The sequence below is a fragment of the Kogia breviceps genome, chromosome 15, assembly GCF_026419965.1.
Source record: "Kogia breviceps isolate mKogBre1 chromosome 15, mKogBre1 haplotype 1, whole genome shotgun sequence".
Lineage (NCBI taxonomy): Eukaryota > Metazoa > Chordata > Mammalia > Artiodactyla > Physeteridae > Kogia > Kogia breviceps.
In genome coordinates this window covers 68016801-68030978 of record NC_081324.1, presented here as the reverse complement: position 1 = coordinate 68030978, position 14178 = coordinate 68016801, and the positions used below count along the sequence as shown (strand labels likewise).

Sequence of the window (14178 nt, the reverse complement as noted above, 5' to 3'; positions counted from 1 at the left end):
CTGCCCGCCCAGTCCCTGCTGTGGGTGCTTCCTGCCCCTCTGAGGGCCCTTCCAGCCTTTAATGACCCATCTCAGTGTCTCAACGCTGTGGCTCTAGAGTTGAAGCCGTCACCGGTGTCCTGGTCCAGGCTTCTTCCCCTGCAGTACTGGCTTCCTTTGGGCAAATCCAGGAATCAAGGAGAGTGGAGAATTTTCTTCCCCACCCCCTCCCTTGGGAGCTCAGATCCCAGCTCTTTACCCACAGGGGTGACCTGGGTAGGTGACTTCTCTTGGGGCCTCAGTTTCCACTTGGTAAAATGCAGAGCCTGACAATCCCTATCCCAAAGTCAAGGGGAGGACCTTGTGCGGAAGGTACAGTGCTGGTGTCCCTCAGGGAAGCCCCTGGACCACAGCCGCCTGGTGTGGGCCCTATGTCATGGTCCAGGAACAAGAACTACCAAAAGCCGTCAGTGCTGCGCTAAGGGCTTTGCGTGAAACCTCCCTTGCAGGAGGAGTGTCTGCTGTCCCCATTTGCAGATGGACAAAATGAGGCCCCAAGTGGGTCAGGACCTCGTCCAAGGTCACCAACTTAAGAAGCAGCAGAGCTAGTGTGTGGGGTTCGCCTCTGGTGTCGGGTTCTGGCTCTGTTCACCCCACCCCCACGCTGTGGGTCTTCTTTCTCTCCTCTCCTTTTCATAGCGGCCCTTGGCCCCCAGCCCGCTTGGCTGCCTCCTGCAATTAGCCCCTATCACTGTTCCGGATCACAGCCCTGGGCCCTGTGGAGACAAAGTCCCCTGAGCTCCTCGTGGCAGGGGGTGGAGGGCAGATTGGGGGGGGGCCCTTGTGGGGGCGGCCAATGCCAGGCCGAGCTGGTCTGGCCTGTTTTCTCTCCTCCCGGCAGCCTCTGGAGGCCCAGGAGGTGCTGAGTGGGCAGAAGTGGCAGGCCCAGGAGAGGGGTGCTGCCTCCTCCCAGCCCCTGCCATTGTCCCATCCCACAGGAGGTAACCCAGCCTTATCGGGTTCCTGGGCGGCTTATCACTAACCACGCCCCAGAAAAGAAGCTCCCAAGGACAGCAGGATGGGGTCGGGGCCTCCAACGACTGCGCCCATCTCTGGGAACCTGGGTCCTGGCTCCTCTGCCCAGGGCCACTGTCTGTTCTCAGTCATTCAGTCATTCAGCAAACCTCCCTGAGCGCCCCCGGGCTGAGCCCCATACTGGCTTGGTCCCCACCAGCACCCTCCCCCAGTACCATAGGGGGAGGAAAAAGCTCAGGGCTGCTGTGAGTGGCTGAGGGGGGCCCCTGCAGGTGCCCAACTGTGCCCAGAGCCTCAGGACTGAGACCCAGAGGATGAATAGGAGTTTGCTGGAGCAGGGAGAGGGCTTTCCAGGCAAAGGGAATCTCCTACGCAAAGATCTGAGGTGGGGAGAAGACGCGCATGGGAGGGAGGGCAGGAAGGAGGAAGGGCAGCAGCCCAAGTGTGCAGGACCCAGCGGTCAGGGCTTGCAGGGTGACGGGCAGCATGGTGGGCCGTGGACTTCAGGCCAGCAGCGCTCCTGGAAAGTGGACGGAGGGATGCGTGGGTGGCAGAGCCAGGCTAGGACCCTGTGGAGGAGCTCGGGCTTATCCTGGCAGCAGTGGGTCTGGGTCTTTAAGGCCAGGGAGGGGCAGCGTGTAATTATTGGTGACCCCCCAGGTGGAGGGCACGAGGGGCTGACCTTGAACCCCACCTGGCCAGAGTGTCCCCTCCTGTCTAAAATGTCTGCTAGCCGGCCATCAGCTCCGTGTCTCCTAAGCAGGGGATTCAAGCAAACTCCGGCTGGTGGGAAATAAACCAGGGAACCAGGCAGCTCACATGGCGGAGACTTTAAGTAAGGAGGAAGAAGAAAAGAATTGTTTTCTCTAGCTCCCCCGTGGTCAAAAGAATTGCTAGGGCAATTGTGGGCAGTCACAGGCCCGCCTCCCCCCGTCCAGTCCAGGGGCCGGCTGGGCATGGGGTGTGTGTGCACACATGTGCGTGAGGGTGCACGGCCCTGTGTCTGCAGGTGTGGGCCCGAGTGCAAGTTGGACAGTCATTTCTGTGGTTATGTGTCCTGCCAGATTGACCTTGGTCTGATTGTGTGTTGTAGTGTGTGCGTGCGCACACGCTTATGTGGGTCTATGTGTGCACATGGACACGTGTGTCTGGAAGTTGTATATGTGTGTGTCTGTGTGCTTTCATGTCTGCGTGTGTGTGTGCATATTGATGTGCATGCATGTGTGTGAATCTGTACACTGGCATGGAGTCTTCAGTCCGTGCCCAGGGCCCTCCCCCTGTGTCCCATGTTCTGGCTGTCCTCTGCCCGGGTTGCTCCCTCCCTCCCTTCTTCCTCCACTCACAGAGCCCCTGGGCTAGCCTGGGGGACATCACACAGGCTCAGGGAGCCCCTGAGTCCCCCTGAACTTGTACCCCAAGTTTTACGCATTTTGGGGGGGAGGAGCGACAACTCACATCAGTCTCCAAAGGGGCTTATGTCCCCCCCAAACAAGATCCCAGTGGGTTTTAAACCACAGCTCTGGGGACCCAGAGGCTCTCATGGGTGGAGGGGCCTTTTTTTTTTTTAACATCTTTATTGGAGTATAATTGCTTACAGTGGTGTGTTAGTTTCTGCTTTATAACAAAGTGAATCAGCTATATATATACATATATCCCCATATCCCCTCCCTGTTGCGTCTCCCTCCTACCCTCCCTATCCCACCCCTCTAGGTGGTCACAAAACACGGAGCTCATCTCCCTGTGCTATGCGGCTGCTTCCCACTAGCTGTTTTACATTTGGTAGTGTATATATGGCCATGCCACTCTCTCACTTCGTCCCAGCTTACCTCCCACTCCCCGTGTCCTCAAGTCCATTCTCTACATCTGCGTCTTTATTCCTGTCCTGCCCCTAGGCTCTTCAGAACCATTTTTTAAAAAATATGGAATGCTTCACAAATTTGCGTGTCATCCTTGCGCAGGGGCCATGCTAATCTTCTCTGTATCGTTCCAATTTTAGTATATGTGCTGCCGAAGTGAGCACTGGGGGGCCTTTTTGAAATGCATCTTTTTAAACTTAAAAAATCCCCACTTGCTCATTAGGAGAAACATTTCCAGCCTGTGGTTAAGAGCACAAGCCCTGGGGTTAGAAGAAGCTGAGTTCCAACCGTGACTGTGTTGCTCATCGTGGGTGCCCAGGGCACATCCCAGACCCCAGAGCCTCAGTCTTCCCATCTGTAAAATGGCACTTATAATTAGGTGTGTGGAAGGCCCTGGGCACAGCTCCTGGCATGGTAAACGGAGGCTGCTGTGAGCACAGGGGACTGAGTGGATGGAACTCATCTAGGCATGTGATTTTTCTTCACTTAATACACACATAGGGAATTCCCTGGCGTCCAGCGGTTAGGACTCCGTGCTTTCACTGCCAAGGGCCGGGGTTCAATCCCTGGTTGGGGAACTAAGGTCCCACAAGCCTCATAGCATGGCCAAATAAAATTTAAAAAATAATCATACACACATAGCTTTATATGTACACACATTTACAGTCTTTTGGCTTTCTCTGCTTTTCATGCATTAATAGAAATGTCATTCTCTTGGTCCACACATACTTTTTCCCCCTTAACCAGGCACATGGAGACCTCAGACTCTGTCACAGCACCTGGTTCTCTGTGTCTAGGGGTCCCACTTAGGCTGTTCCAGTTTTGCGCCATTCCTGACAGTGCTGTAACAAGCACCTGGCACCTCTGCTGTGGGTTCCCTGGCCGAGGGCTCTTTTGAGCTCCTGCCCCATCACTGGGCTGATCAGAGCCACCCTTCTCTGGCTTTCCCACCTCCGTGCGGTTGGCCAGGGTGTTTCCTCCTCCTGGACTGATTTCGGCGTAACACAGAATGGTGAAGGGACTTCGGCAGAGTCCCATAGCGAGTTTGTCAACTGGTCCCCGCCAAAGACTTTCTCCTTCAGGTGGGCTGGGTGGGAGTGGGGCCGCAGCTGCAGGGCTGGGTTTCCGAGGTGGCAGGCACCTCCGTGATGGCTGGGACATTCCAGGTGCTCACCGGTCCTCAGCCGTGCACGGGGTCACTGGCCTGCGTTTTTTTGCTGGTGCTGGGAAAGGAGTGACCGTTTCAGGTGACCCTTCTCAGCTTGAGCCCCCACCCCACCAGACTTCCCTTTGTGGCCTGGAGCCCAGGGTCAGCAGGTTCCCAGGCTGAGGCCTTCACAGAGCCACAGACCGTGGCTCAGGAGGTGGGGAGGAGACAGGAGCTGACGGGGCCTCTGGGATGGATGTGGGGGCCAGGCTGAGCCGTCCACATTTCTGGGTTCAAATCCAGATCCACCATGCACCAGCTCTTTAACATGAACAATTGTCTTCCCCTCCCTGAGCCTCAGTTTACCCCTCTGTTAAATGGGGGGGCGTTCCTGGTTCACTGTGGGAAGATGATGTAAATACCTTTAGCATACAGTAGGTGCTCAGTATGTGCAGTGCAAGATGATTATTCGTTGAAAAAGTCAGTCCTCCATGCTTGGGATATTGATTGTGCATCCCAGCTGTCACACAGAGGGGACCTGAGGATAAGTGAGACAGAGCTTCTTTCTCACATGCCTCAGGGAGAGAGGGGGCAGACATGAATCACCAGCTTAATTCAGCATGACAGGGATACAGAGCGCTTAGGATCCCAGGAAGGGAACCATCACTTCTACTCAGATTGGGGTGGAGGTGGAAGAGGACAAGGGAAGAGGTGACAGCACAGTGGGGCTTCGAAGGTAGGAGGTGTCAGGAAGAGAATTGGGAGAAGGGTGCTCCAGGCATCAAGTCCAGCATGAGCAAAGGCCTGGAGGTGAGGGATCCACAGCAGGAGTGGGAGCAGGAGACTTGCAGGGCTGAGGGTAGGGCTAGGCAAGGGACACCGCCAGGTTTCCATTGTCTGACCCTCCCTCTGGGGAGAGAGTGAGGGGAAAGACACTCACTCACTGCCCTTGTGCAGGTGGGAGGTGGGAGGCAGTGGTGGCCTGGACAGGTCAGTGTTGGAAAGGAGATGCTGAGGAGGAAGAGCCCCAGTGAAGATGCCCTGCTCCCGTCTGGCCCCCTGCAGCTCATTCTCCAAGACCTCCAAGAGCACCCAGCACAGCTGTCCCCACCAGGGTTCTGGAATTCACTGCTCAGCCACTTCAGCTCAGAGACTCCCACCAGGGCCCAAAGAACTCGGAGAGCTTAGGGGTCTCCCTGCCTGGAGACTCGGGGCTCCCAGAGAGAACATGGACTGCGCGTGGCACCTGAGCTTCCTCTCTGCTGGTCTGTTTCAGGAACTGGTGCTCATACGTGGTGACCCGCACCATCTCGTGCCACGTGCAGAATGGCACCTACCTGCAGCGCGTGCTGCAGAATTGCCCCTGGCCCATGAGCTGCCCTGGGAACAGGTGAGCGAGACTGTGTGGAGCAGGAGCTGCTGGCGTTCCCGCTGTGGGCATGGCCTGGTCGAAGAGCTGGTGCTGGGGCTGGGACCCAGTGCAGGAGATGCCTGGGACCCCAAGGGTGGGCAGACAAAGGGACCATTGCCCATTCCCAGCGCCTCCCCTTGGCTCTTGGGCCTTCCTGGGGGGAGGGATTCTAGCATTCACCTGGACGCCTTAGCTCAGTGAGCGTTCACCACTGGGGACAAGTCTAGCCCAGCTCGCAGAGGCTTCCTGTCCAGTTGGTTTCTAGATCCCCCTGGCTGGGGGCTGGGGAGGGAATGGAAGGGCTGAGGCCCAGAATGCATGAGGAAGGAGGCTCCAGAGGGACCTGGAGGTGGCAGAGGACCCTGGAGGCTCTGGGCTTGTCCCCATGGATGGTGGGAGGGGTGGCGGAAGGCCCATCTGAACCGGGCCACCTGGATGCTCTTTCAGCTACAGAACCGTGGTGAGACCCACATACAAGGTGATGTACAAGACGGTGACAGCCCGCGAGTGGAGGTGCTGCCCTGGGCGCTCGGGGTCGAGCTGTGAGGAAGGTAGGACTGCCCCAGGCACAGGCCAGGTGCCTCCCCTCAGGTGTGTGGGAGGGAGCTATAAACCGTCGCTGAGTCGGTAGGTGCTCAAGGGCGCAGCGCCACACTTACTGGGGCTACTTCACAGAGCTGCTGGCCAGACGCAGCTCGGCCACAGTGGGTGTCTGCTGTCCCATGGGTGTTGACCACCTGCCTCTTGGGGCACTGTCAGGACGCCTGGAGGAATTTCATACATGCTGGGTAGCTCACGTCTTAGGTCACACATCGCAAGCCTTTCCTCCAAAGTTGGGGACATTTCCATGGGAGGTGGTAATGGTGCAGGGAAGCAAAGCACCACTTAGTGCAGTGGGTCAGCAAGGTTGAGATGGCTACACCCAGTGTGCAGGTGAGGAAAACAAGGCTGTGTGATGGGCACACAAGGGTGTGAGATGGGCACACAGCTCCTAAGCAGCAGGATTCGAACCCAGGTCTGCCTGGCCTCCCCCAGGCCCTCGGGGATGGGAGGACTCAGCTGGGCACCCTGTGTGTGGAGTGTGTCCCGGGCAAAGGCCCCCCTCTCACCCCCTACCTTCTCTGCGTGCAGCTCGGTGGTTTGGGGCCAAGCACCCAGCAGGCGCGCAGAGGAGGCAGCCCACCCCTCCCCTGGCCACACAGCTACCGGCGGCGCCATCTCGTCTCCTCGAGGGCGCCTACCTCTGCTGAGGGGTCCAGGCTGCATCCACTCTCACTGCCTGGCTGAACCCAGTGTGCTCCGAAGAATGTCCAGAAAGAGGATGGACTGGCCTATAGCCAGCCTGAGAACCAGGCCCATAGGCCCCTCAATAGAAAGAGGCATTCGGGGCCCCCAAGTAGCACATTAATGTGACTATCAGTCGAAAGATGCATCCTGATTCCAGAAACACCGATGTGTGAAACACAGCCTCCGAATCAAGGGAAGGTGATGCTTATAGCGCCATTCATAGGTGTTTCTTGAGAGATTTACACACTTCACCTCCCTGGGACCCCACAGTAGCCCCAATTCACAGATGGGGCAGTGGAGGCCCAGAGAGGTGAAGTCACACGGGGTGGGGACAGACTCCCCATGGAGTGGGGCAGGGAGGGAGCCTGGTGGTTTCCATGTGGGGTGGGAGAGCCCCCAACACAGCGGGGGAGGAGCAGGGCGGCCAGAAGGAGGGGGGAGCTGCCCGACGTCCAGCAGGGGTCCGGTACAGAGAGGCAGCCCTTTTTACAGATGGAGAAACTGAGGCTCAGAGAGGTGAGGGGGTTGACCTGCGGCCACGCAGTATGTGAGAGCTGGGACTGGGACCAGCCTGACCAAGCGTCCATGTGTCAGTGCCTCCAGGCCTTGGGGCTGGATGGCAGGGAAGGAGACTGGGTGAGACTCTCACCAAGGCAGATGTGGGAGGCTGGGAGGGGCAGACAGGGAGGGAAGGGAGGGGGCCAGGAACAGCGCTCTTCCCTGCATGCTGGGAGGAAGAGGGGGAGGCAGAAGGGCCCCAGGGGCAGGAGGGGAGCCATCCACGAGGGACTGTTGCCAAGGAGGCCACAGAGGAGCTGGTGGTAAGGAGGGGGCGAATCCCCAGGGTGCAGGGGCCCCCTGGGTTCAGAGCGCCTGCCCATAGATAGGCCACTCTGTCCCTGGCTCCCCTCCCAAGGGCAAACCTTCCCAGGTCTATGGGGCCATCGTGGAGCAGGTGGCGGCAGCACGCATGCCCTTGAGTGCAGCAGCTGTAGGCTGTGCATCCACGACCAAGCCAAGGGCTGGGGCTCTGCCGCGGGGGTGAGGTGGGGGTGTGAGACAAGGACTGGGGCCGGGCCAACCCTGATGTCTCCCTCGGCAGGGCCTTGGGGTTCCAGCCTGGGGACGGGCCAGCTCTGCCACACACCAGCTGTGTGGCCTTGGGCCGGGTACTCCCCATGCACTGTGCGAGGCGCTGTGCAGGAGTATCGGGCCGGGGGTAGGGGAGGCTGCAGTTCAGGCAGCACTTGTCTTGTGCCCACTCAGAGGGAGGGGCACTTTTTCTAAAGGGCACCAAGCTGCATTGTGCTCTCCTGCCCCGGGCCTCAGTGTCCTCACCTGTGAAATGGGCAGGATCATACAGTTGGCCTCCCAGGGATGTTGCAAGGGTGAAATGAAGCAGGTGGCGCTGCAGCCCATGGAGGGAAGCAAGTGGCATGATGCCCAATGGGACAGGAAGGGCCTCTCCACACCCATGAGGTTGGAGCCGAGTAAAGGGATGCCAAGGCCTGGATATTCTAGAAAACTGCTCTGCTGGGGCCCTGGGAATGGGGACGGGGAAGCATGAGGACATTGCTGACCCACGCTGGGCCCTGCCCTTCCTATGATAGCCAGCTTCAGGCTGGGCTCCCCCAGCTGCTTTCCCGGCTGGTGACTGCGCTCGCGGTCTGTCCGGTGTTGTGACATGACCTGAGGTCAAATAGCCGCGTCACTAGGGGCAACAGGGTGAAGTGAGCTGAAGAGGGAAAGGAAACACCTATCATTCCAGAATCCAGCCTTGGATCAGCTGTGCTCTGCTGTGTGACCTGGGGCAAGTCACTTCACCTCTCTGAACCCCATCTCTATCTGAAAGTCACCTCAGACAGAGAAGTGCCTGCCTCACACCTTATTATGAGGACCGGAGACATGCCTCCAACATAGCTACTTAATAAATGTCTTCCTCTCCCCTTTGGCCCCCTGTGCTGGGGAGTCTGCCCTGCCTCCCAGCTCTGAGACCATATTTCTCAGTCAGCTGCTCAGCAAACAGGCCTCTACTCTTTGGACTTGACGTTTGTGAGGCCAGCAGACTTCATGACTTTTAGTTCTGGTTTTCCCATCTGTACAGTGGGAGTATTCACTCCGTGATAATGAGTGAGGATGGTTTCTTTGATGTTCTTGACAACCATGAGGAAGGGGCTAGAATGGGCCCCTTTTTACAATTGGAGAAACTGAGGCTCAGAGTGGTGAGGGGGTTGGCCTGGGGTCACTCAGTATGTGAGAGCTGGTACTGGGACCAGCCTGACCAAGCCTCCATCTGTCAGTGCCTCCAGGCCTTGGGGCTGGATGGCAGGGAGGAGACTGGCCCAGGCTCTCACCTGGCTGCCTGCTACCACCAGAAACAATGGGCAAGGAATGGCCAAGGCCAGAATGCATCACATGGGCTGGTCCTGATCCCCTGAGTGGCCTGGGCTGTTGGGCTCTGCTGAGGGTAGGGCTGTAGTGATCACCCTGCCTCTAGGGGCTCCCCGCAGACTGATCTCTCACCCAACAACCCCATTGTCCAGATGATGAAAGTGAGGCTCAGAGAGGGTATAGGTCTCACACAAGGTCACACAGCAAGTAAGCATCATGGCTGGGATTCTCCCAAGGGCTCTGACCTGAGGTCTGCAATGTCGCCCTGCTTCAGACCCTCCTGCAGTCATAATGATGTAGACTTTATGACTGCCACTGATATAAAGGGGGAGGAAAGCTGCCACTGTCCTCTGTGCTGGGCACCATGATTTGTACTCAACCTGCATCGTGCCATCGTGTCACGGTACAGAAGGTCCAACTGTGGAAACTGAGGCTGGGAGAGAGGAGTGCCTTGCTCTGGGTCACAGCTGGATTCAAAGCCCTTCAGTCTGACCAGAGCCGAGGTCTTTCCTCTGCAGCAGCGCTGGCCAAGGACTTCGTGGGGCACGTGTTCAGACAGCTGGGACTGATGGAAGCCAGCCTCAGCCCCAGCTCCTCCCAGATAGATAGAAGAGAGGGGGCTCCCTCACCTTCCCCTCCCCATGGGCTCCCCCAGAGCCGGGAAGCCTCCACTTTCCCCCTCACTGTCCCCATCTGTCCCTCACACCTGTCCCTTCCCCATCCGTGGACCCCTACAGCCCTTGTCTTCTGCAGTGGGGAACAGCAAGGGAAGAAGTTTGCCCAGGGTCACACAGTAAAAAAGTTTAAAAACAGACGGAGATTCCAGCCCAGCACTTCCTGGGCCCGTCCGCCTCTCCACTGTCCAGGGCTGGGCCCTTCCCATACATGGCTCTTGTGCTCTAACCAAATGTCAGGTGCAGTGCCAGGCCTGTGCCTTACTCTGCGGATTCAGAATCCTGCAGGTTAAATGCTGTTGGAATTTGCCCATATCTGCCACCCATCTACTCCACTCCTGTCTGGGAGGCTCAGTGGCCCCCACCTCCAACTCCCACCAGTGTATCCTCTACCCCAAGCTGGGAGGCTCCCCCTCTGCCCTCCCAGCTGCCCCAGTGAGGTGCCCCAGCCTCGCCCTCCCTCCGTTTTGCCCGGGGCCCACTATGGCCTTCTCTCCCACCCCAGAGCCTGGCCAGTGGCTGTCCTCTCTGCCTGTAACCTTCTTGGCGCTCCTGCCTGGCTCCGAGGATCCCCACCCTTTCATCACTAATCCTGTCTCTCTGGTTCCTGGAACGGGTCTGGCGTTAAGTGGGTGCACGGGAAATGAGTGGGAACCTCATTTTACCGCAGAGGGACCAGGACAGACGCAGACCAGGGCTTCCCAGAGGGCTGCTGGAGAGAGAGTTCTTGGAGCTCCCAGCCCCAGCCCTGACCCCAAACCCTGGCTCAGGCCAACAGTAGCAAATATTTATATTTGCAAAGTAAATTCCCAGGAGGGGATCTGGGCTGGGGCAGGGGAGGCTGCACTCATGTGGTCTGTGGTCACTGGACCCAGCAGACCTGGGGGGAGGGTTATGAAGGAATAAGCCCCTCGGAGAGAAAGTCAGAACTTGAGCCCAGGAACACCGCCAACGTCTCACACCCCCATCCCAGCTGAGGGTGGGATTTAAACACCATATGCTCTGCTCCCCTCTTCTCTTTCCCTGGTCCTGCTGTTTGGACAGGTAGCCTCTCCTCTCTGGGCCTCAGTGTTCTCATGAGGATCTATTGAGAAGGAACATGAGACACTGGGCAGAGGGGAGGGCAGCTGCTTAGGGGGGGGCACAGGGCTAGAAACTGCAGATGGCACTGGCCTTGTGGAGGTCAAGATGGAGTGATGAGAGCTTGTTGGTGGGGGGCTTTGGTGGGTTCCCTGGTCTGTCCAGGAAGGCTTTCTGGAGGAGGTGACATGGGAGCAGTGGCTGTGAGGATAAGGAGGCTGCGTGCATGCGTGCGTGTGTGTGTGTGTGCGTGTGTGTGTGTGTGTACGTGCGTGTGTGTGTGTGTGTGTGTACGTGCGTGTGTGTGTGTGTGTGTGTGTGTGTGTGTGTGTGTGTGTGTGTGTGTGTGTAGGGCTGGCCGGGACCTCCCAGATGGTGGGAAGTGGCCCACAGTCAGGGTCCCAGAGTGGAGCCAGGGTTTGTGGTCCTGGGACTAGCGGGTAGCTCCTTGGAGGGCGAGGTTGGGGCTGGGGAGGGGCCCTTCAGGTTGGACCAGCAGGCTGGGGTGATGGGGGCTCTCAGCTCACTGGGGCCCACTCCAGGGGCCCTGGCTCAACACCAGTGGGAGGGATGTGACATTTTTATCCTACAGGAGACCTCCCCCAGCCCTAGGCTTTTTACGTACTGGAATTTTGTGTGGTATAGGGCCATTTACAACCTGGTTCATCCCTTAAAGTATTTTTGTCCATTTATTAGAATTTGGGGGGAGGTTGGGGGGCCATTTTTTGTGAATCTTGAATCCAGAGCCAATATTTTCTGGTCTTTTTGACAGTTTTTGTTATTTAAACTTTTTTTTTTTTAATTTTAACTCACTATTTCTTTGAGCCAGTTATGTCTGCACTGCTGGTCAGACCATGCTTTCATTAGTTTTTCTAGTTCTCTCTGGCTCCCAGTGAAATGTCCCAAAGCAAGTGGATTGAAAAAGAATTTCCAACCATGTTCACAGATTAAAAACTCAGGGACCCCATGGCGTGACACTAGAACCCTTATGTTCATTTTCAAGACAGTCATGTCTGCCGTCCACATTATTTTGCCTTTTATTTTGTTTGCTTGCTTTAAATTCATTTTCAGCCAGTGATTCATGCATTCCTCGACAAGAGGTTTAGTGAAGCCCTGAGGCCCTACTGCGTGCCAGGCACTTTCCCCAGCCACTCGCGAGATGGAGGAGGTCCCTGCCCGGTGGAGTTCACGTTCCAGCCAAGGAGGGCGGAAGATCAGACCGGGGAACTGGCAAGCAGATAACATGTTAGAGGGTGGAAAGTGCCATGGAAAAAAATGGAAGACGACAGCAGGGTGGTGGGGAGGATGGGCAGGGCGGACGCTCTGCCCAACTTCATCCCAGAGAAAACCCAAACTTCCATGGGGTTGGAGGGACAGCCTCTTCTTTTGGTCGACTTCCTGGAAGCAGTCATCCAGTGGCCTTTTACATCTTCACCTGGGAGCAAAGGGGATGAGGAGGGCTTACCGAGGCCGTTCTTCTCAGGAACCAGCATTCTTGATGGGCTCCGGGCCTCCCTGCCTCTGCCCAGGGGAACCTGGGGGACTTGCAGTGCCAGGTAGCCCAGGAGAGAGGAAGACAGGCCCTGGAGTTGGACTAACCTGGGTTCCAGTCCAGGCTCCAGCCTTCAGCTGGGTGACCAGTCTCTTTACCTCTCTGCCTTGTTTCCCCCCAAAGGGAGATATTCGTATTCACTCATCCATTTATCTGAGCATGGGGTGGGGGGGGCAGAGGAGTGGTAATACCAAGGTACTCTGTGCCCCAGTTTTCCCATCTGTAAAGCAGAGGGGTTACTAGCACCCACTCACAGGGCTTTGTGAGGACAGTGAGTTAAGACTGTTTATGAGAAGTGCTTAGAATGTGCCGGGCCCAGCATAAGTGCTGCACAAGCATTGGCTGTTATTATTATTACCTACCTTGTAGGATGGAGCTGGGCTTAGCACCGGGCGTGGCTCATGGTGGCATTACCACCCCCCACTGCTGTTGTTCTGCCCACAGAGCCCCCAACCCCTGCCCCAGTCGTGGGCTGCCAACCCCCTTCCTCTATCCCAGGTGAGATTTACCCCTGTGAGAGGGCAAGTCGCAGGCCCCCAGGGAGGGCATGCTGGGGATGAGGGCCCAGCCTGAGCGAAGGCCCCATGGTGGGACCTGGAGAGGGTCTGGCAACCACCCTTCTGGGGGTTGGCCAGAGGGACCCGTCTGGTTTGAATTCCCGGCGCCTCTCACTCCCTGCACCAACCCACAGCCTGGCTCTGAGCTGCCAGGCCCGTGCCTTATTTGGGTCTTGTCTCCCCCCAGGCGACACTTTGTGGCCTTAATAGGCAGGCCCGGGCTGGGGGGGGGCAGTTGCCACTGCTGGCTTCAGAGCCCCTCCAGCTGCACCCCCCCGCTCCTGGCTTGGCCAACCCAACCCTCCAGCTATGGAGAGAACCAGGTTCCCAAAGCCAGACCAGCCATGATGTCCTGCTCCTCACGGGTGGCGGCAGGGGTGGCCTCCTTGAACAGGCCCCCCGTGCCCTCCCAGGCAGCCAGCCTCCCTCTGGTTTTCATTTAAAGCCAGAGATCCACTTCGGTGTCTTCTTACCAAGTGGGGCAGGGAGAGGGTGGATGGTGATGTTGCTGTGTTTATTGAGCACCTACTGCATTCCAGGCCCTGTATGTGCTCAGTGAGCCCTTTGCATGCATGGCCATCCTCAGGCCTCACAACAGCCCTGGAGGTGTAGAGACCTTGTGATCCCATTTTACAGATGGGAAAATCAGCAGGTCCAGGAAGGACAAGTCACACAGGTCAGCAAGTAGCAGGGCTGGGACCTGACCTTGCATCTGTTGACTCTAAGCTCTTAACGCATGCAGCTTGCTGGGGTTGTTGGTGAAGCCCCCAGCCTCACCCGTGGCCCCCACCTATTGCCAGCCCCTCTCCCCAGCCCCGTCAGGTTGATAGCCTTGTCCCAGCTCAGCCCAGTTCATGCTGTGTGACCCAGGTAAACTGCCCCACCTCTCTGGGCCTGTCTCCCTTTGCACTAAGGGGAGCAGGGATCCCTCTGTGGCTGCAGTGGCAGGTGGGGGGGGAGGGGCACAGAACAAAATGTCACAGCCAGCAGGGCTCTCACCCTCACTGTCCCTCAGTTGTAGGCTCCTCTGGCTTCGTGGAGCCCAGTTGGTCGGGCAACACCATGTGGCGGATGGCACTTCGTCCCACAGCCCTGTCAGGTGGGTCCTGAGGCAGCTGCTTGGGGTCCCCCTGGGCTAGGGGAGGCTGGAGGGGCTGGTGGTGACTGTCCTAAAAGCCAGCTGGGGGCTTCCCTGGCGGCGCAGTGGTT

General features: G+C 57.7%; 1 protein-coding gene and 1 non-coding gene across 8 annotated transcripts in view; one reads left to right on the top strand and one right to left on the bottom strand.

Annotated features, from left to right (window-relative positions):
• Nucleotides 1-14178, top strand: part of EMID1 (EMI domain containing 1) — a 75736-nt gene that overhangs the window by 36695 nt on the left and 24863 nt on the right. For all 7 annotated transcript variants that reach the window (XM_067015415.1, XM_067015414.1, XM_067015413.1 and 4 more), the window contains 3 exons: nucleotides 5294-5407; nucleotides 5876-5979; nucleotides 13985-14068. In XM_067015415.1, the coding sequence (XP_066871516.1) occupies nucleotides 5294-5407; nucleotides 5876-5979; nucleotides 13985-14068 (302 nt within the window). The remainder of the gene's footprint in view (nucleotides 1-5293; nucleotides 5408-5875; nucleotides 5980-13984; nucleotides 14069-14178) is intronic.
• On the bottom strand, nucleotides 2928-3034 carry LOC131742968 (U6 spliceosomal RNA). Its single transcript, XR_009331625.1, has one exon. It is a non-coding gene; the product is annotated as a U6 spliceosomal RNA (small nuclear RNA).